This window comes from Sinocyclocheilus anshuiensis, unplaced genomic scaffold (genome assembly GCF_001515605.1).
Source record: "Sinocyclocheilus anshuiensis isolate Anshui unplaced genomic scaffold, SAMN03320099.WGS_v1.1 scaffold44, whole genome shotgun sequence".
Taxonomy (NCBI): domain Eukaryota; kingdom Metazoa; phylum Chordata; class Actinopteri; order Cypriniformes; family Cyprinidae; genus Sinocyclocheilus; species Sinocyclocheilus anshuiensis.
In genome coordinates, this window is record NW_015555746.1 from 1,564,228 (window position 1) to 1,585,903 (window position 21,676).

The following is a 21,676-nucleotide window of genomic DNA, read 5'->3' on the forward strand; positions in this document are numbered from 1 at the left end:
CGCTCTTCAACCGGCAGTGCTAAACCCTGAAGCGCATATACTTACTTGCCGGCAACCCGCTAAAATAAAAGGCTGCTGATTTTAAGGTTGAAAATTAAGAAAATTCATAAAATAAGAAGTAAATATTAGCATTTTATTTTTAAGTTTACTATAAAATAACTGTATTTGTATTTAATACTCCTTTTTTATTTTAAAATATAATAGTATTATCACACTTTATTATTTTGTTTATTATTTTATTTTTTAAAAATCTAACTAAATAAAGTGCAATAATATTAACACTGTTATTAATTTATTTTTTATAGTTGTATTTAATCGGTGTGAGGACCAAACCAAATCTCCAGGTTCTCTTATGAGAACCAGGCTGAAAAACGTATGTGCACCCCTGTGAATTGATTGAATGTTTAATATAATGTGTTTTTGGAATGGGCTTGATGACATCATGGGCTGGAATATTAGTTAGATAATCCAGGTCATCACAGAGGGTTGAGAAGGGCAGTAATGCAGTTATGACCTTACCCTCTAATGTACATTCTCTCTGTCTCTCTCTCTCTCTCTCTCTCTCTCTCTCATGCACACACACATACAGGTTGAGCCTCCAGTGCTGCAGCGCATTTGGTATTATTCTGCTTGGTCATCTACTTCTTAATGGACGTAATGAATGTGTGTGTGTTTGAGTGTAAGAGTGAGGAAAAAGAGCAAGAGGGAGAGCTTCAAAAGAGGATGACCAATAACAGAGGCCATTGAAATCAATGGATAGTTCGCAAACACACACACTCAATATGCTTGAAAAGTAGAAATGTTTTATGTTTGTTTTGTTTGTGTGTAATTATTTGCTTTGTTTAACATCTTTTGAATTTTAATTTCTGTTCTTTTTCTTTCCTCATTGTTCCCTTTCTGCATCTGTCCGGGTACCTCCCTCTCCCCTCCTTTTCCTAGAGCTGGCTGTCTTGAATGGCTTCTAAATAAAGAGGACTCTGCTGCAGGATGACAATATGGCTGCGCAGCTGCTCGCACCTCCAGGCCCCGATAGCTTCAAGAGGTTCACCCATGAGAGTTTGGCCAACATCGAGAAGCGTATTGCTGAAGAGAAGAAGAAGCAGCCTGTTAAGCCCAGATCTGACAGCAGTCACCGTGATGACGATGATGACAACAAACCGAAGCCCAACACTGATTTGGAAGCGGGGAAGGGCGTGCCCTTTATTTACGGGGACGTCCCTTCTAACATGCTGGCTGTGCCCCTGGAGGACTTGGACCCCTTCTATATGAACAAGAAAGTGAGTAAGCTTTGAGCCCATATCATGCCTGATAGAATTCATCTTCCATGTAGGTGGAATACGGTTTTCCTCACTATGAGGAATTAAGAAGTGTTCTGAATGCTTCACTCTCCAACTTCTGGGAGAACTGGAGGACAGAGAGAGTGGTGGAAATGTTTGGAAAAGTGCAGAGAGGATAGAAGTTGGTGAATCAAACTTGCCAACTTATACCTATGTTTAGATGGATGAACAGATTAGATGATATAGTAACAAATGAGCATAAGGCTTTGCAATTTTTATAAAAAAAAAAAAACAATAAAATAATGGTATGGTTAGTCAAGATATTTGTTGAGATTAATTTGTTAAAATCTAGTGTATTTTGGGTTTAAATGCTTGTAGTTAAAGTTAATGTTCACCGAAAGTGAAAATTCTTTGCTCATTTATTCACCCTCAAGTTGTTCCAAACCTGCATGAGTTTCTTTCTTCTGCTGAAAACGAAAGAAGATATTTAAGAATGAGGGTGACCAAACAGTAGTTGGTCCCCATTAACTTCAATAATACGGGGGAAAAATGCTATGGAAGTCAGTGGGGACCAGCAATTGTTTGGTTATTGTATTCTTCACAATATCTTCTTTTATGTTCAACAGAGGAAAGAAACTCATACAGGTTTGGAACAACTTACGGGTGAGTAATAGTGACAGAATTTTAATTTTTGGGTGAACTATCCCTTTCAAATCATAAAAATGTAAATCATAGAAGTCAACCACATAAAATAGATAGCGTTTGCCTGCTTGCTACAATGTAATTAAAAAGTCAAAATATTTCATTTTAACATTTCAGTTTTAACAAACCCAAACTTCTGAGCAATTAATGTATAAAAGGAATATAATAAAAATATAATAGAATATAATAAAATAAAAGGAAAAGTTTTTTCCAGCCTTATTTGAAATGTGGCTTTTTTTCAGTGGCTTTTTAAATGCTCTTCAGACTCGTGTATATAGTTCATGTATATATATGGGTAAAGGAGCGGTGCACCCACATCAGCACCTCCTTGTTGGTACACTAGAGGTATGTGTTACATAAACCCGAGCACAGTGTAGCATGTGTTATTCAGTGGGAGTTGAGGAGCTATTTTTGAGAGAAAATTAGTAGAGGAAACAGAATATTGGTCTTGTCTGTGTTTTTATCATTTGTTGCACAGTTGCCATATCCACCTCGCATTACCAGAAATAACGTGCATTGCTGCCAGCGCGTCCCATCCAACATATTACATCCCCTTTTCGGCCCTCCCTCCTCCTCTCCCTCTTGGCAGTGGTATGTTTTTGTTATAACTGCAGCAGCTGTGGTAGAGTCATGCATTGTGTGGAAGGGTTAACGTGACTAAAAAGAGAAAAGGAATGCAGAGTTGCAGTTTTACTGGTCCCTTGGTGAAAGAGCCAGTCAGAATGTCAGGAAGCCCTGTAGTCACATGTGTTTGTTTGTATGTGATTGAGAGATATGGGATGCAGTTTCTGATGGAAGTCATTGCACCAGTATGTGAGGGCTTGACATCTGGAGACAGATGTTAAAAAAAAGTTCAGGTCTGATACTGTAGATTTACTTTAATGGATGATTCGTGACTGTGATCAGTGAGTATGTTTTGTTCATACCATGTTTTATGGATTGATTAGTAGGTAAATAAATGAATGGTTTATTATATTTAGTGATTCAATGTAATTATTTTGTTTTATTTTTATCAATTAATAAATACATTCATGGATAGTTTACTATATATAGAGTCACTATAATTTGCTTTTTCACTATAATTCACTACATTTTCCTCTATATTATTAATCTACTTTATTTATTTTTATTTTGTTTTATTGAAAGGTAGATACAATAATATTTTCTTTCTTTTTATCAGTAATTTTATTTTTTTAAACAATATTTCATATCTATATTGTTATTCTGTTTGATTTGATTAGATTTTTTTAATTTTTATTTGAGTGATTAGTAGATACATTAATGGATGGTAGATTATTATGAATTATTATATTTTGTTTATACCATATTTTGTATCTGTTTTACTCAGTTTTGTTAATTTATTTTTTTTGTTTTATTGATTAGTAGATACATTAATTAATGGTTTATTGTTATGAGTGATAATATTTTGTTTATACCATGTTTTTTCTATATTATTATTTTTTTTCATTTTATTTAATTAGTGCATACATTAAAGGGGTCCTATTATGCTCTTTTACAAAGTCTTGATTTTGTTTTGGGGGTGCAGAACAGGCTCTCATACTAGGTTGTTTGAAAAACACATTATTTTCACATATTTTACATACAGACTAAGTTGAAAAAGTGAAAAAGCATAATAGGACCCCTTTAACAGATGCTATATTATTATGAGTGATTATATTTTGCTTATGCCATATTTTGTATATACCATATTTTATATTATCATTATTATTACTCCTATTGCTTTATTTAGCAATACTGAAACATTTTTTCAGTCATGTCATTAGAACTTTATTCACTCTCTAAAAGATAGACAGATAGATACATCTTAGCGCATTTTGAAAGTTGTAAATAAAGACTGAGAAGTGTTGGTTAGTGGTTGGATGGGGTGTTGGTCATTTGAGGCCTTACAGTAAGTGCACTCAGTGACGTCGAGTAGATCGGATGTACTTTGAGTTAAGTGCAACAGTGATGCTATATCCAGTTTTTCCACTATTGAACCCCCCCCAGCAGATCCCTCAGCTCTTGTCCACATCTTCATGTCTCTCTGGCTCTCTTCTCTGTAGATGATGAAATTTTCAGTAGCTTTGCAGCATATGCTGTCAGAAGGAAAGACCAATAGGCTGCATTGTGTGTGTGCAGGTGTTGACATAAGGCTGTGATCACACGTACATGACCATTAAGCTCCATGTTTTTGTAGCACGGTTTAGTTTTGCTCATATGCAAAATCGCTTACCTTTTATAGACACAAGAGTCAGAGTCACAGTTGATCGTTGATTATTTGTTGTAGTTATGCGGCCTGATGAGTGTGTTGCTGGATTGTTAGACACTGAATATGAAAATCGTGTGCTTGTTACACACATTTTAGCATTGTGATAAACAAGATGCTCATTAATATGAAGATTCAGAGAAGATTAGAATGATTTTTAGGCCAGGATACTGAGCGCTGCAGCTATGTCCTCAGCAATGAGTGCAGCATTGTGAGAGTGGGAGCTCCCGCAAGTGGAGGAAGCCCACAGTCTGTCGCAGTGTGTGTGTGTATGTGTGTATGTGTGTGTGTGAGAGAGACTCTGGGGAAACCAGTGCTCAGTATTCAGTAACACATGGAGCCTTCTGGGCGGTTCACGGCTTTTGCTAGTGTGACAGTCTTTGGGATTCTGTGCCTCAAAATGACAGCTGTCTTCAAACAGAAGACACAGCGCTTTCTGTCTGACATACGCTGTCTTTTAAAGGGGTCCTATTATGCTTTTTCACTTTTTGAATTTTAGTCAGTGTGTAGTGTGTATGTTTGGGCATAAAAAAGATCCAATCCACTCCGAAGGGAGATATTTTGTTTTTAAAATATCCCTTTTCAAGAACTACAACGAACGGCTCATTTGGACTACAGTGTTTGTTTTCCGGGTTTTGTGATATCACAAAGCGGCCCATTAGAATATCATGAAAATAATTCCCACCTACGGAAATTCAAATGGTTGAGGGGTGGGGAGGGGCGAGGTCGTGGTTAGAACGCTTGGTTGAGTGAGTGCATTTATAATAAATTGCTGACAGTACAATACTGGACAAGACTACAGTGTTTCCCATACATTGAGTGCGGGTGTTTTTATATCACTGTATTTCTGAAGGAAGCCGACTGTCTTCAGAAAATTTGGATGTCATTTTTCATTTCATCTTGCATGTAATGTCTGATAAAGCAGTGTTTTTTTGAGCGTGAGCGCTGCTTTGTGTACAGATTGCTGACAGTACAATACTGGACAATGATGTAATCTGCAGAATTTACACTTCAATTATGAGACTATGGTATAAATAAATTCAACTGTATAACAGTTTTACTGCAATTCATGTTATAATGTTAGAATTAAATAACAATAAAAATAACACATATGCACTTATCTGTACATAGTAAATGCAGTTATTTTTAAGCGGTTGTTGACATCCTATCTAAACGTGATTTAGCCAAAAACAAAACAAAAAAAAACAAACAATAACGTTACCACTGTAATATGTCTTGCAATATCTGTGCGTGCAAAGGTTCTGCGCGATCCTCTTGTTCAATATTCTCTGGGTCTGAATCCGGCTCAAATTGATATGGCAATATTAACGCCATCCTTAACTAAACCGGAGCAGACGGAACTTGCTGCTTTGGCAAGGGGTGGGGCAGTACTGAAACACCGTCTAAGCTGTTCGCCAATCACAACGCACTGGGACAGCTAACCAATCACATCGCATTTCGTTTTTCTGAAGGCAGGCGTTCATCAAACCTGGAACTAATCGAGCCGTTTGTGCCAGACTGGGGAGAGAGGTGTTGTAATAATGTAAATTATGTAAAAAAATAATGCGTTTTTCGAACCACCAAGCATGAGAGCATGTTCTAGTACACCCCCAAAACAAATTCAAGACCACAAATTCAATTGTAAAAGAGCATAATAGGACCCCTTTAATTTATGATTTTGTTAAGCGTGTTTTAGTATTTGACATGATTAATTGCATAGACAGACACACAGACAAATGCAGTGAAAAAAGAGCTAGGGGATGGAGAATCAGAGAGAGGTAGAGGCACTCTGAGTTGAAGTTGCTCATTTTGTCCTCCTTCAGACAGCTGTCTATTTTTAATCTAATTAGATTGCAGGAAAATTCTCATCTGCTCGACTCTGTGGTGGTTCCTTGGGTGTGTGTGTGTATGTAAGTATGGAGTGGTGTTTTGTGCAATGTAAAGTATTCTATGTGTTTAAAGAAATATTGTCTTATTCAGTATTTTGTCTTGTTTTCCAGTAAAACTCTAAAAATGCTGAAAACAAAAGAAACATATTAGGGCTAGAAAGGATAAAAAAAGATATTAAGGCTTTTCTAATAAAATAGCAAATAAAAAATAAATTACGCTAAAAACAATAGAATAATAATAATAACAATAATAAAACTTGTCGTGCTTATAATAATAATAACAACAATAATAAAACTTGTTGTGCTTAAAACAAGAAAAATATTCACCAAAGGGATAACAAAAATAAGGAAATAGGGGATAAGAAAAATAACTGAAGATAAATAAAAGCACAATTTTACTTCTTTGACATGAAGTCTGTATGTGTATGTAAACTTGGATTCATGTGGTTTCCATGATGAGTATGTGGATGAAGATTCTCTGTCTCTTTTTTTTAAATTTTTTTACATAATGCAGGATCAAAGCAGCTTTGCAGGGCTTTTGACCCACCTTCCTTCCCTCCCCCTCCCTCTCGCTTTTCCCTGTCCCACACACACTATCTGGAGTCAGCGCTTCTGCATCTGATGGATCGCAGTGTTAGTGGTTAGCATTAGCATTAGTATTACAGTCTGAGTTCCTGTAAGAGGTCCATATCTTTGCCAGAACTCACTGCAGTTGTCTTAGCTCCATTCGCGTAAATATATCCCTAGCTGGGTTTTAATAGGCTTGATTTAGAAATAGCCTTTTATTTTAATTGAATTGAATTGAATTGAATTGAATTGAATTTAATTTAATTTAATAATTTTTTTTATTTTAATGAAAAACTTATATGGGTGTATTTGAATATTGTATACAGTTTGCAAGTTTATGTTGAATGCGGCTGTCATTTTTGGATGAAGTCAAAGTTCTTGTCATGTTAACCTTTCAATTATATTTTTTATTGCCATTTCTCAATGTATTTTTTGTGAATGTGTGTGCTCGCTCACCATGCACCCTGACATATGTAACTAATATCTCTCCTTCTTTCTTCTTTTTCTCTTCAGACCTTTATAGTGCTTAACAAAGGAAAAACTATCTTCCGTTTCAGTGCCACGCCCTCGTTATATATCATTAGTCCTTTTAACCTATTCAGGCACATAGCAATTAAAATTTTGATACACTCATATCCTTTTCAATGCTCCAAACATTGTTCATGTTATTAATCACTGTTCTTGTTTAAACTGCTTTCTAATCTGTGCTTAATCTGTCTGTCTGTCTGAAATCTGACAACAATGCTTTGTTAGATTTATAGGTTTTATCAAATTTATAAATGACAAATTACCAGTTACACCCTATAATCTGTATCACAGTACATAATTTAAGTATTTTAATTAAATGTTCTGAAAATAAAGAGAGTTCTGAACTAAAGCTCGTTGTGCTGTGACACAGACAGTGATTTAAAGGCCATTATTCATATGGAGGCTAACAACATATTTCTTCCTTATGAAAAATAGCTAATGCCTATGTCCTCATCCAACAACTGATGTGTGACCCCAGAATTTACCACATAATTTTATGAAATGATTGACATTTTTATTAATGTCCTTATTTCCATTATAGTTTTGATATCTGATCAATATTTATGAGATTACCACAGGATTTCCTTAACTACTTCTTACAGTTTTCAGCATGATCATCATGTGTACAATTTTGACAAATTGTGTCTTCATGACACTCAGCAATCCTCCAGAATGGTCCAAACAAGTAGAGTAAGTATTCTATTCTATTCTATTCTATTCTATTCTATTTTAGTCTGGTCTAGTCTAGTCTAGTCTAGTCTACAGTAGTCTATGCAGATGTTCTTCATCAAATGTGATTGTAATATATATATATATTTTTTGTTATTTATGTGCACAGATTTAATAAGAACAGCAGCATAGCAAAAAGGGATAGAAGCCAAAGGTCATAAATTTAAACTCTGAACCAGCAACCACTCCGGTGTGAGTGCTGAAAAGCAGGGCTTATAATGTTAGTAGAGTGGCAAGTTAATGACTGGCTAGGAGGGAGGAAATGCTAAGGACAGTGTGAGCTCCACTTGGAAATTTGGCCAGTCCTAAAAATTGCTGGGTCTATTTTGGGCTAACTGGGATTAATGGAGTTTTATGGGAGTCCTTAAAAAACTTAGTGAGCAACATTTTAGGACATCATCTTAATTATGCTGCCTCCTAAGACATTAAGGTTAAATTCTAAGGCAGCGTCACATGCATCCTCTGTGCTGTAGCCGATCCCATAATGCTTTGTGACAAGCAAAATAAAAAAAAATGGTAGGTGAGGGCGAGAGAAATATGAATTATAAACAAACCATTTGTTTAATTGAATAATGAAAAGTATGAAATTCCAAGCATACACTTACTTATATGCATAATTTTTTTAACTCTGTTAGATACACCTTCACAGGAATCTACACTTTTGAGTCACTCACAAAGATTGTGGCTCGAGGTTTCTGTATAGACGGCTTCACCTTCCTCAGAGACCCTTGGAACTGGCTGGATTTCATGGTCATCTCTATGGCGTAAGTATAATCCTGTTTTAATTCAAACATTAATGAAACATTTCGATAATGTTGCATACAAAATATGTTTTGCATGCAGTATTTACAGGCGTGTAACTCTTGTGTGCAGCATTGACTTTTAGGCTATAGAGGAGCTTCAGTTGGTGCCAACTAAGGAGTGGAGGAATATATAGTGATATTATTTAGGAAAATTATTAGGAAAAAAAAAAACGTTTTAGCATTCTGTCCTTTTCCTCTTTGCAGCTTTTTGAAATGGGTTCTTCTCCACTGATTGCAGGGCAACTTAAAGCCTAAAAGTTTTCAAGAACATGCAAGTTATTTATTCTAATAAACTGTTTCTTTGAGCATTTACATACCTGGATGTTCTGACAGAGACTGACAGTCATAGTTTTGCACAGTAAAGATCTGAGAACAGTCTAAAACTCAGTGATAAATCAACACCATGACCTTTATTTAGGTCATAGGATGACTTTTGAGCCTTGATGTCATGCTTGCACAAAAGAGTGTGTGTGGACGAACGTGAGAGAGACAGAGGCTCTTATGTCCTGCCTCTCATAAGTGGTGGATGGGAGTTCAAGGTGCTCAAAGATGACAGTCTTTGTGCCTATACTTCTGTGTATGTGTGTGTACATATAAATCTTAACTCTCTTTCTCTCTAAACTTTCTTCTTTTCTCTCCCTATCTGCATTCATCCATTTCTCTGGCGGGTAGCCATTTTCTTCTTACATAAGACAACCCTTGCCCCTTAAAGCAAAATGTTCATATTGAGAATATGGTGAAATAACGACAAAACTACAAGAAACAAGCTCTTTCCCTTTGGAATGTGTTTGTGTGTTCCAGGTATTAAATTACATTTTGTGAGAATCTGTTCATATATGATTGCTTTTATGGGTTCCAATCAATCTCTATAGAGAGTATCTGTGACACACAGTCGGTTACCACAGAAAATGATTTCAACTTCAGTTTGTAAAATCAAAGGAAAACAGTGTATACAGTAATGCTATTATAAGTCTATGGGGCAAGGCATTACACTGGAATAAGTGCCACAAGATTTAAATCCTTACGCTGGGATCACATCATGTCGGAATTACTGTAATTACGAGACAGCAACTCTTAAGATTGTAATTGGAGCTGTTCACATCCTCGTCTTGAGAAATAAATGGTTTCTAAGGGAATGCTCATAACGCCATGGATCCATGTGTGCGGTGGCAAATAATTTCATCCTTACATTAATCCACCCGCAATTGCAAGTTCAACAAAAATGTGAATGTTTTTTTTACCAGTATGAAACTTGTAATTACAGTAATGCTGTGTAACTTTGAACCTGGAGCATTGTTTTTATGGGATGCATATATTTTTACAACTCTTAATTTTTCCTGTGAACCATTTTCCCTCATTGCTTTTTCATCCTTTATCTCTTCTCCTTTCCATTCTCTCACTCTCCTCTCTTTCTCTCTGGTAACTATGTTGCGATCCATTCTGCAGGTATATTACAGAGTTTGTAAACCTAGGCAATGTGTCAGCTCTGCGCACATTCAGGGTGCTGAGGGCTTTGAAAACTGTTGCTGTGATCCCAGGTAAGTCCAGCATCCATCAGGGCCAACAGAGGGCGCCGCTCGCTGTCTCTCTTTTCACGCTCCTGTCTCTTCCTTCCTCCTCCGTTCGTTTCTCTCTCTCTTCTCCCGTTAGACAGGCTTTGCGTGATGTCTTCCTCCCAGTTCAGTGGTGGTGCTGGTGGTAGTGGTGTGCCGTACGTGTTGTGGTGTTGTGTGTGTGTTGTGTCATGGTGTTTGTTCTGTGTGTGATCCTCCCTTGTTGCAGATATGTAACAGAGTTTGTGGACCTCGGGAATGTGTCAGCCCTGAGAACCTTCAGGGTTCTACGAGCTCTCAAAACTATTTCTGTCATACCAGGTGAGAACGCGTTTAAACACGAAGGCTGAGCTGCTTCCCACGCCGATGCAAACTATTATTATTACCAGTATTACTACTACTGTTTTTATTTTTCACTTGACTTGCTGTACTTTTTCAAGAGGATGCTGCTGAAAGAATACTTTCATTTATGTTCTATTTATGTTTTAATACCCAAACGATCAAAAATGGTAGCGATACATTTTTGATAGGCTTTGCAGTCTGCAGTCAAATCATGGAAAAAATCACATGCCTTCCAGAAATCTGGGAATTAAATATTTTTATTTATCAAAAACTGCATTTGTCAACAGTGGCGCATTGTAAATGTCAGCTGTTTTGACCAAAAGTAGTAATATGAATCTAGCCCTGCTGGAAAACCCATCTTAAGGTGCTAGCTGTGTTTTGTCACATGGTCACTAGTTTAGGTTGGCTAACAGCTGGTGAGGACCTGACTGAGTTAGTATACCAATCTTGGTCAAGGGCCCTGCTGGTCAAAGTTGGTCAGGTGGGTTTGTTGCTGATCCAAAATGGCTGACCAGATCAACTTAAGGAACTTGGACCAGTGAATGGAAACCAGGTGCCATGTTTCAAACCACTTTAAGTTGGTTTTAACTTGGTTTTGCAGCTGGGAGATCACATTTCCTAGTGTGCAGTTTAGTACTCTAGTATAGTACATGTAGACACAGAATGCAGATCTTACATCCAACCCATGTATAAAAAATATTAAAAGTAAAAAAAAAAACTTAGGATTGTTGCTTTGTGTTCTATATTCAAAATGTCCAGCCTTGTCTTTTCTTTGTTGTGTTGAGTTTTAATTACAGTATCCTAAGCAGACAAACATAAAACTCAACGTAGAAAATAGAAAAATATTATATGTGCATTTCATACTGTTCAAAAAGCTGGCATCGTTTGTCTTTTGACGAACATCTCATCAGAGTTGTTTAAAAGAAGCTGATGTGATGTGTCATGAAGCAAAGGTTTGTGGGTAGAGTGCTCTCTGTGACTGCCAAGCCTAGTTTGACACATTTCTGCTGCATGATGCTTTCGAAGACATCTGCTTTTTTAGTTTGTCTTTCTTTTATTCTGTTTTTTGTATTTTTTTAACAAGTGGCTTTCCTCGAATTTCTGCATCCTTTACACACATGTAGATTTATGTATTTTTTATCTTGTTTTTTTTGGTAAAACTACTGTTTTGTACAACCTAGTCTCATAAAAATACGTACCTCTGTGTACTTTTCTGCAACACCGTTTTTACGTACCTTACTGCACGTTTCGCCGCAGTTTCAAAGAGAAATGTCCACTGAGTGGCGCTAAAACACGGGTTCAATACGTGAACCCTGGCACGTTTTTATTAAGTTGATATAGGTACGTATTGCTGTGTTTTTATTACGTTGCGGCGTATTGCTGAAAATTGAATTCAGAATTCAAATATCCGGGGACTGTCGCTAAAAGTTAATGCTCTATCGTGTTGGAAATATGCCCTACACCAAACCCAACCCTAAACCTACCCGATAGTGTTAACAAATGCAAAACTGATATAAAAATGCATTTGTTGATGCAACCGTGTCACTTGAACTTACTCATATGCAGATTTGAACCGTTTTGTCGAACCATAGTTACACGGGATTCGAACCGGAGCTCCTTGCCTCTTAAGTACATCTCCGTACTCCGTGAGCTACCGAACAAACCTACCATTGATGAAAACCCATTGATATGAAGCTGGATATGTGTGGTGCTAATATTCAAAAGCATCAGTTTTCAAATCTCCCAGCATATTAAAATTGTTTTGAAGTCATAACATGATATTCTTCAAGTAATTGTGCGAAAATTATGCTTTATTAATCGAAACTCTGTAAATGTGTTTGAAAAGGAATAAAAAGGTGTCAGAGTTTTACTGCCTCTAGTGTTAATTTCTTTTGGAAACTGCAGTGATATGTACTTATTGGTACGTATTTCACGTCTCGCGAAAATGTGCCCCCGGGTACGTTTTTGCCGTGAGACCAGGTTGGTTTTGTAGCTCCCTCCCTATTCTTATTTCAAAGAACTCGGAGTGGAAAGTAAAACAGAGACATCAGAAGATTTGTGTGTACTGTATGTATGCATTGTAACAGGGGGACGAAAAATCAGGAATAGCCAAGTTAACTCACTAGTTTTCATCTGCAGACTTTATGAAACATTCGCACAATTACACCCACCTACATGAAACATGTTTAAATTCAGTATTGTGACATTGTATCAATTGTTGTAGACTTCACATGTGAGTATTTAGATTAGAGAATGATTTTTAATTCACCTGGTTTCTCTCAGCTAAGAGATCAGATGGGATATGAAGACAGGGTTACACATTCTCTGGACATGAACGATTGGTTAAACGGATATTGACACCATGGTGATAAAGCAAAGATGATGATGTTGCTGCCTTCAGCCTTGGCGTTTAAATGACCTGCATGCCCTTCCTCCCCTTGCCTGTCCTCTCCTCTTCCTCTCTCTGTGTTGGCTCTCTGCATACTGTTTGTGTATGGCGCCGCTCTCTTCAGGCAGTGTTCATTTTGCTGATATGTGTTGAATATTGTATGTGTGTTTATCTTTTAAAGAGTGCTCCTTGTGTCTCTCCAAGGTCCCTACACAACCTGTCCTTAGTAAAGTGCTCATGACTAAACTGTAAATGTGCATTTTTGGAAATATATTTAGTATTTGCATCTACAACATCCAGTTCATTATATTGGCTACCACTTCATTTGAAGGTCCTCTCACACATACGAAGGAAATAAATATCAATATATACCAATTTTTTTTTCTCAGATGATTTCCCTTACACATCAATGGAACTTTTATATTGAAACTTAAGAAAATGCAAAAAAATTATTTTCAGTGGCTTGTTATTGCCCTGTTAGCAGTCACCACTATAATATTAAGTTAACCATTTAGAGTTAACCAGTTAATCAGATCATGTGGTTGTTGAGAAGAGGTGTGCTTTTACTTTTCTGAGCAGTGAGATTTATGATTTTAGTTTGATGGACAATAAAAAATACCCCATAGACTCACCCTAAAGCAGGGGTTCCCAAAATGGGTGGCGCGGAGTTAAAAAAGCGGTCAGCAGACTCTCCCGCTTAATATGCCGCTACTTGCCACATAAGTAAATAACAGAACACAAAATATTAATTTGACATATTACCTCAAGATGACTCGCGGTACCTGCTGGACTCGCCGTCTGTTATCAGTTGTTGCGGTTGTTGTCATAGAATAACAGACTTGTAGATGGCACAATTGAAGAATCAGAAATGAGTTGCAGGGAGCTGTGTAAAAATTAAACGATGCATGGTTCTGCACTAATGATGACCAGTGCCTGGTAACATAAAGCAGATGATGAATCTACTTTAAACGTCACAACTAAAACAAAGACAAAAAAAATGGCGAAGCATATCTCGCCTACGGATACACCAGTACAACGGTGGGTAATGAAGAGAGACCACAATGTATTGTGTGCCTCAAAATATTAGCTTCTGACAGTATGAAGCCAAACAAGTTGAGATGCCACTTAAAGACTTCACATCATGAACACAAGGACAAGCCTGTTGATTCTTACGATTCAACTGTCGTGTGCAACACAGTCGCTTTACTAAAGCAGCATCTGTGCCTTCAAATGCTCAACCCGCCTCCTACAAAGTGGCCTACAGAGCAGCTCAGTGTAAGAAGCTGCACTCTATAGCTGAGAAATGAATACTTTGTTCTGCTATTGATATGGTTTTTACTCTGATTGATGAAGCAACATCCAGTAAACTAAAGGCTATTCCGCTGTCAAACAACACTATTTTGAGGCTACTGGAAGATGTAGAGGAACAGCTTAATGATAAGATACAAGACAACCATTTTGCTCTGCAGATGGAGGAAGCAACTGACAGTAACAAAGATGGTTTAATGATAATATGTGCCAGGTTTATTGATGCTGATAAATTGAGGGAGGATTTGCTTTTCTGCAAACTTGCCACAGCAGATGAATTGTTCAAAATCATTGACACTTACTTGAAACAGGCTGATCTGAAATTGGAGGACTGTGTGATGGGGCTCAGGCAAATTTGGGGAAACGAGGAGGACTGCATGCACTAGTAGTCAAGGATGTTTTCCCGAATCTGCAGTGGACACAGTGTATGATGCACTGGGAGATGCTAGAATCTAAAGAGATGAGTGCCAAGCTGAAAGATGTAATGCACGTTATTATTGTCACTGGAAACTACATCAAAACAAGACCGGTCAATTCTTCCACTGTGCGAATAAATGGGATCTGATCACACAGCGGTTTTGTCCCATTTGCTGTCGCGTGGGAAAGTTTTATCCAGGGTTTTTTAATTGTGGGATGAGATCAGAATCTTCTTGGAGGAAGAGGGAAATGGACTTGCCCATAAGTTCAACAAATAACAACAAGTGACATGTTTCAGAAGCTCAATGAACTATATTTGAAATAAATTCTTGTGGACTAAATCATTCACAAGAAAACTGGAAAGAGGGAATGTAGACTTATTTGAGAGCTTGAAATCATTCATTGAGGTCGACAATCTGCAAAACACAGTAATCCAATGTATGACAACTCATATCTCTGCTCTAAAAAAACATCTCCAGAGGTATTTCCCAGTGCTAATATGACTGGATTTGAGACCCCATCAGTGAAACACCAGCTACTGACTTGAGCGCAGCAGAAGAGGAACAGTTCATTGATGTCACCTCAAATGAGGCTTCAGTTTAAGTCCAATACATTAGCTGCATTTTGGATTGGAGTGGAAAAGAACTACCCACTGCTACGCTACAGCCAGAGCCCTGGCAGTACTCCTTCCTTTTGCCACATCCTAACTATGTGAGATGGGTTTTTCTGCAGTTGCCTCAATCAACACTCAAAGAGTTGCAATCTCACAGCTGCATCCCAGATTTGAGAAGATCTGCAGCACAAAACAAGCCCACCCCAGTCACTGAAAAGACTGTGGGACTAGTAAGCGCAAGTCTAATTAATAACTACAGTTCAGAAATGTTCATTGTTGGGCAAAAGCAAGTTTGAAAATCTGTTGAAAGCAGTGAATGATGTTACACAACAAAAAAAATCTTTATTTTATTTTTTTTTTAAAAGTCGTAACTACTGTCTTATTACAATATTTAAAATAAATCCTATAGGATTTTGCAAGCAAGGTCATGTTTGAGAGTGTCTTTATGTAGGTGCATGTAGGTGGGGTGCTTGAAAACATTTTTCTCTACAAAAGTGGGACACAGAAGAAAAGTCTGGGAACCAATGCCCTAAAGAAATGGTTGAGCCATATCTACAGTAGGAACTAGAATGTCATAAAGCCTTGCAACAACCACCTAGAACCCCTTAGCAATGCACTGGTAACCACCTAGAACTTTAATTTTGCGCTCAAAAGTTTAGCACACAAGTCTTCTCGCACAGTTTCTGCTAATGATACCTCCAAATCGTGACTAATACTTATCTCATCCACTACTTCTCTTGGCAGACCAAATAAATTGCATATACTTATAAACATCCACTTGATAACCCCTATCAATAAACGAAACCAGCCTAGGAACAGCTTAGTAACCTAAACGCCCCTAGCATTGTGAAGCACTTACATATTTCTCTAGAAAAATAAAAAAAAATCTGTTTTTCTAACAAACTAATGTCAGTTTCTGATTTATTATTTGTAACATTTTTGCAGAAATTGCAGTGGGGGATTCAGGAAGACTCAAACATTTCATATAATTCTCCTTTTCTTTCTTCTCCAAGAATTTATAAACTGAGATCCTTGCTGTTGTTACTATTACAAACTACAGATTACACAGGATTGACATTTCAATTGTTCCTCAGTTGATATAATGAAGTGGCATACTTTATAGTGATTCAAATGATAAATCAGTGTGGTATGCATAATTCCAAATGGGTAACTGATAGCAAACTGCACATAGTTCTATTCACTGAGATACAGACAGTTTGTGTGCTGTTGTCCTGAGAGGACGGGAGACTCTTTAAACTGCCTGTTCAGTGTAAATCATGGTTTTATATAAGCAAACTATTATTTATTATGATATGCGTGTGTAAGAAAGTTAAGGAAACCAGTGGTATGATTGCTTGAATGGGATTTGATTATGGATGTGATTCTGAAGTAATTGTTTTTTCTTGGAAAAGTAAATGATTCTCTTATTTATTTAAGTACTGGTAGTTAAATACTTAATAAATAAATGTAAGAAATAAATACATTTTTTACTGTGGGAATCATAGGGGAAATTTACATCACAAAGTATGACATGAAAGTGTGTGCATCAAGAGAGTGTAGAACGTGTGTGTGAGCATTATCACTTGTGCTGCAGACTGTATATTCCTCGTTGTGTTTGTCTCCTCATCTTCCCACAGGGCTGAAAACCATTGTGGGTGCTCTGATCCAGTCAGTGAAGAAGCTGTCAGATGTGATGATTCTGACTGTGTTCTGTCTGAGTGTATTTGCCCTCATCGGTCTACAGTTGTTCATGGGCAATCTTCGGCAAAAGTGTGTCATCTGGCCATTCAATCAAACTGAATCCTACCTGGCCAATGGGAGCAGGGGCTTTGACTTCAATGAATACATCATGAATGACAGTAAGCAGGCAAAGCTTTGACTACGTAGGGTAGTTTCTTATACAGTTGCATCAAACAGTGCAGTGCTGTCCTCAGCTTTTTTTTTCATTATTGTCTCTAAAGTTTGATTTTCTCTACAATACAGTTTCTCCCAAAAAGTTTTTACATTCTTGTCATATTAAAAATGAGAAGACTTTTTGATGATTTTAGACATGGTTTTCACATTTTACAATCTTATTTTCGCTCTCCTCTTTTCACAGCAAACTTCTACTTTCTGCCAGGCATGCTGGATGCGCTGCTTTGTGGAAACAGCTCAGATGCAGGGTGAAGAGAGAAAACATACACAGACAAACACAATTTTTCCAATACTAAATGAATAACAATTATTTAATGTATTTTTAAGTCAAAATTATACAATCTAAATGTTTATTTGCAAATAATAGCACACTTGATGCAATTTGTAATCTTTTTTTTTATTGTCAAGGTAAGATTCATTAAAAAAACAAAAGCACAGACATATTTGTAGTATAGTGTGTTTGTGTGTGTGTTTGTGTTTGTGTAGACGGTGTCCGGAGGGTTATACTTGCATGAAGGCAGGACGCAACCCAAACTACGGCTACACTAGCTTTGACTCCTTTGGTTGGGCTTTTCTTGCTCTCTTCCGTCTCATGACACAAGACTTCTGGGAGAATCTGTACCAACTGGTGCGCATTTATTCCTCTTACTCTCAGTTTTTTGACCTCACCATGTTGCATGTTTATTATTTAAAATGGTTTCTACTTGTTATCTTGGAAATAACTATTATTATTGTTTTGTTTTTCAATCACATTTAGTGTAAAAAAAAAAGGGATGTAAAGGGATGCTGTAATATAATATAATATGCTGTAATATTCCATGTAAACATGGAAATTCAGTCATCATTCTTTCTTCTGGTAACCAAACAATTCTGGCTACCATTGACTTCCAAAAAAAAAAAAATAAAATAAATAAATAAATAAAAGTGTAATTATTTGGAATTAGATATTTTATTTTCATATTTTCTGCTTTCATGTTCATTTTAAAGTTTTAGTGTTTTGTTGTGTTTTTGTCATTTTTATTAGTTTTTGTTGTATGTCTATATGGTCTTTTATTAAAAAATTTGATTGCAGTTTTAGTTGTAATTAATTTAGTACATCAAGCTAAACTAAATGAAAATGAGCAATGTTGCCTTGCAAACAAGCTGAAATAAGTTTTTAAGGTTTTTTCTATTTTATTTCAGTTAACATTTTATTTTATGGTTTTAGTTTTAGTTAACTATAATAACTCTCTAGAGAATTTAAATTTTGGGGTGAACCGTCCCTTTTATTCTTGGTAGTCTGATCTGATAATATGTCAAGTAGGAGTGAAATCGTGGATGATATTACTTCCCATACTTGCTTGCTAGCTAGTTAGATGCTAACAAAATGTTTTCATTTAATTTTTATTTAGAAACAAAGTACAGTAATAGAGTTGACGGAATAGTTTCTTTACATTTCTTCCCAACGTTTTTCTCTTAGACTCTGCGAGCTGCTGGGAAGACGTATATGATCTTCTTTGTACTGGTGATCTTTGTGGGATCGTTCTACCTGGTGAATCTGATCCTGGCTGTGGTGGCCATGGCTTATGAAGAACAGAACCAGGCCACCATGGAGGAGGCAGAACAGAAGGAGGCTAAGTTTAAAGCCATGCTGGAACAGCTGAAGAAACAACAGGAGGAGGCACAGGTACACAAATACATGCACATCAGAAGCAAAACGCTTTTTCTGCTTTTATATCCTCTTTCCTCTTTCTTGTCCGTTTGTCCCTCATCACTAGGCCAATGCCATGGCAACCTCGGCAGGTACAGTATCTGAGGATGCAGTAGAGGACGACGGAGGAGGGCATCTGTCCCGCAGTTCCTCTGAGGTGTCCAAGCTGAGCTCCAAGAGTGCCAAGGAGCGAAGGAACAGAAAGAAAAAGTGGAGGAAAGAACAGGAGGAGAAGGGTGATAGCGAGAAGGTGGTAAAGTCAGAATCCGATGACGGCAGCAAGAGAAGCCGTTTCCGTTTCAGAGACAACAGACTTGGGCGGAAGGCCTCAATCATGAACCAGGTGAGAGTGGGGTTACTTCCACTGAGGCCCCCAAAAATATAATATAACACGTAATGATCTTACGTGGTATATGAAATATCTGGCTAGATAATGATTGCTATAAAGCTACAATGAATTTCATGAAGAGTAGATCATCATTATGTTCATTCAGACTGGAGTAGATGGATATAAGAGGTGTTGTTGTTTGTTGTCATCATAGAATTATTCTCTTTTTGTTAATTCGAGAAACTATTGACCTTTTTGTCATTTTAAGTGTCAGTGTCTATATCAAGATAAAAGTCGCACTTAACTCAATAATTTTATTTGGCTTTTATTCCATGTCTGATAGCTACGAGACTGTTAGCAGATATATGGGTAATTGTCATATGGTAGAACAAGCTATACTCCAAAAACGTTATATTTTTTAGGAATTATGCATTCAGCTTTTATGACTTCATTAATTTATATTCCATGCAGTATTCAATAAAAAATTATTTGTCACACCACAGGACCATTTAAAATAAACTAATTCAAACAAACAAAAAATTAAAACAATTATTATGCATGCAGCTTTTATGACTTTAAACTAATTTATATTTCATGGAATATTCCCATTTTGAAAAAATACATTCATCACACCAAAGGACCATTTAAAATGAACTAATTCAAGCAAACAAAGTGGTCAAATGTTTTGACTATTTATAGAATATAACTATACACATTTTCCTTTAAACTTGCACAACAATTCTCAATGCACAACAAAACCTTAATTAATTCAATAGACGTGTGATGCATCTTCTGGGAAGATGGACCAGAAATATGTAAGACTCATCTTGTACTACGACATATACATATATCGTTGAATAAATTGTCCTATAGAATAAAATCCCCTCTCCCTTAAACATAAATACCACCTGCCGTCAACTAGCAATAACATGTAGAAAATTACATGTAGCAAAATGTGTCTGTTTCCCGTTGAAATTCACCATGCATGTTTGTTTGATAGACAGTATTTTATTATTAACATAAGTGATTTAAAGCTAATTTCTACAACTGTGCTCTCCAATTATACTGCAACGATTATTTGCAATTTGTTACGTTGCAGTAGCAAGCGGCTATAACCTCTGGTGTTTGCTATCACAGCCCAGTAGAGCCCAGCCCAGCCCAGCCCTTGATACTACTGTTCTCTGCTCTGTGCAGTCGCTACCACTTTCCGCTGAGTCATCGTCCATATCACCAGGGTGATTAGACAAAGTGCTTCAGCCTTACACTCAAAGATCAGAAGAAGAGGAAGTGCTCTTGCTCAGTGCCCATCTGTCTATCGCTGTAATTCTTTCCATCTCATTCATTGTCTTGCTTTGGGCAGCAGCTTACGGATTTATGATTGTTAATTTCTCTTTATATCTAAAAGCTCAGTAAAATAACTTCGAAACCACGTCAAACCTAGTGCTTCTGAGCTCTTTTATTTGATCCCTCTGTCATCTGTTCATTTTGTCACATTTCTCTGGTTTACAGGAGAATGCTTCTTCTGAGGGCAGTAGGAACGCCTGTTTAAAGTGTCATGAAACCCCTGTTTCAGCAGTGTTCTTTCACACCGACAATTTAAAAAGGGTTCCAAAAAGGGGCTTTGTTAGCTGTGATAAGGTGGGAGGGTAAAAGATAGGAGAGGGATGGGATTGCATAGAAAGGGGAGCTCCATTAAGCACATAAAGACAGCTAATTTGCACATGGCAAAGCAACACACACAGTGAGATGGAGAGCGATGCAGAGAGCAGCAGTTTAAACACACATTTTATTTGCAATCTGATAACGATAGCCCAGAGTATGAGAACTACTAGTAACTGGTTCACTTTGACTATTATCTTACATAACCATCTGAATACACAAAAATACAGAATGTTTCAGCAAACAGGCGGTAAAATCAACAGAAATTAGTACCGCGTCTTTTGTTTAAACGAAGGCAATTGGCAAACCCGGATTCCACCAGTCGCAAATTCTCAAAGCTCTCCAGTAAAAAAGGTGTCTTACACAAATATTTTCCATTGGTGTTAGTAGGCCACAGCAAGCTAACCGTCTGCACCCTTACTTCAACACTCGTCGCATTGCTTGGAAAAGCAGACAACACTTTTGTATTGTTGATATATAGGAAACGAACACTTACGACCCATGTCTCTGAATGATGACAATGAGGGAAGACAGAAGAGTACTTTCTCATGCGTAATAATGCAGTTATTATTCATTCATAATAGTACTTGGAAATCGGATTGAATGAGCTCTTTCTCATGAATAAATGCAGAGAAACCGCTGACGTACTCTCCAGTCACGGGTGCAAGTTACCACTCCGAATTAATGCATGTATGTCATATT

At 37.0% G+C, this 21,676-nt stretch overlaps 1 protein-coding gene across 1 annotated transcript in view; it reads left to right on the top strand.

Moving 5' to 3' along the window:
- Positions 1–21,676, top strand: part of scn8ab (sodium channel, voltage gated, type VIII, alpha subunit b) — a 65,853-nt gene that overhangs the window by 6,626 nt on the left and 37,551 nt on the right. Inside the window, exons 2-11 of the mRNA XM_016467115.1 lie at positions 940–1,277; positions 7,215–7,333; positions 7,830–7,919; positions 8,594–8,722; positions 10,544–10,635; positions 17,021–17,242; positions 17,482–17,545; positions 17,784–17,925; positions 18,757–18,963; positions 19,055–19,330. Coding sequence (XP_016322601.1) covers positions 996–1,277; positions 7,215–7,333; positions 7,830–7,919; positions 8,594–8,722; positions 10,544–10,635; positions 17,021–17,242; positions 17,482–17,545; positions 17,784–17,925; positions 18,757–18,963; positions 19,055–19,330 — 1,623 coding nt within the window. The 5' untranslated portion in view covers positions 940–995. The remainder of the gene's footprint in view (positions 1–939; positions 1,278–7,214; positions 7,334–7,829; positions 7,920–8,593; positions 8,723–10,543; positions 10,636–17,020; positions 17,243–17,481; positions 17,546–17,783; positions 17,926–18,756; positions 18,964–19,054; positions 19,331–21,676) is intronic.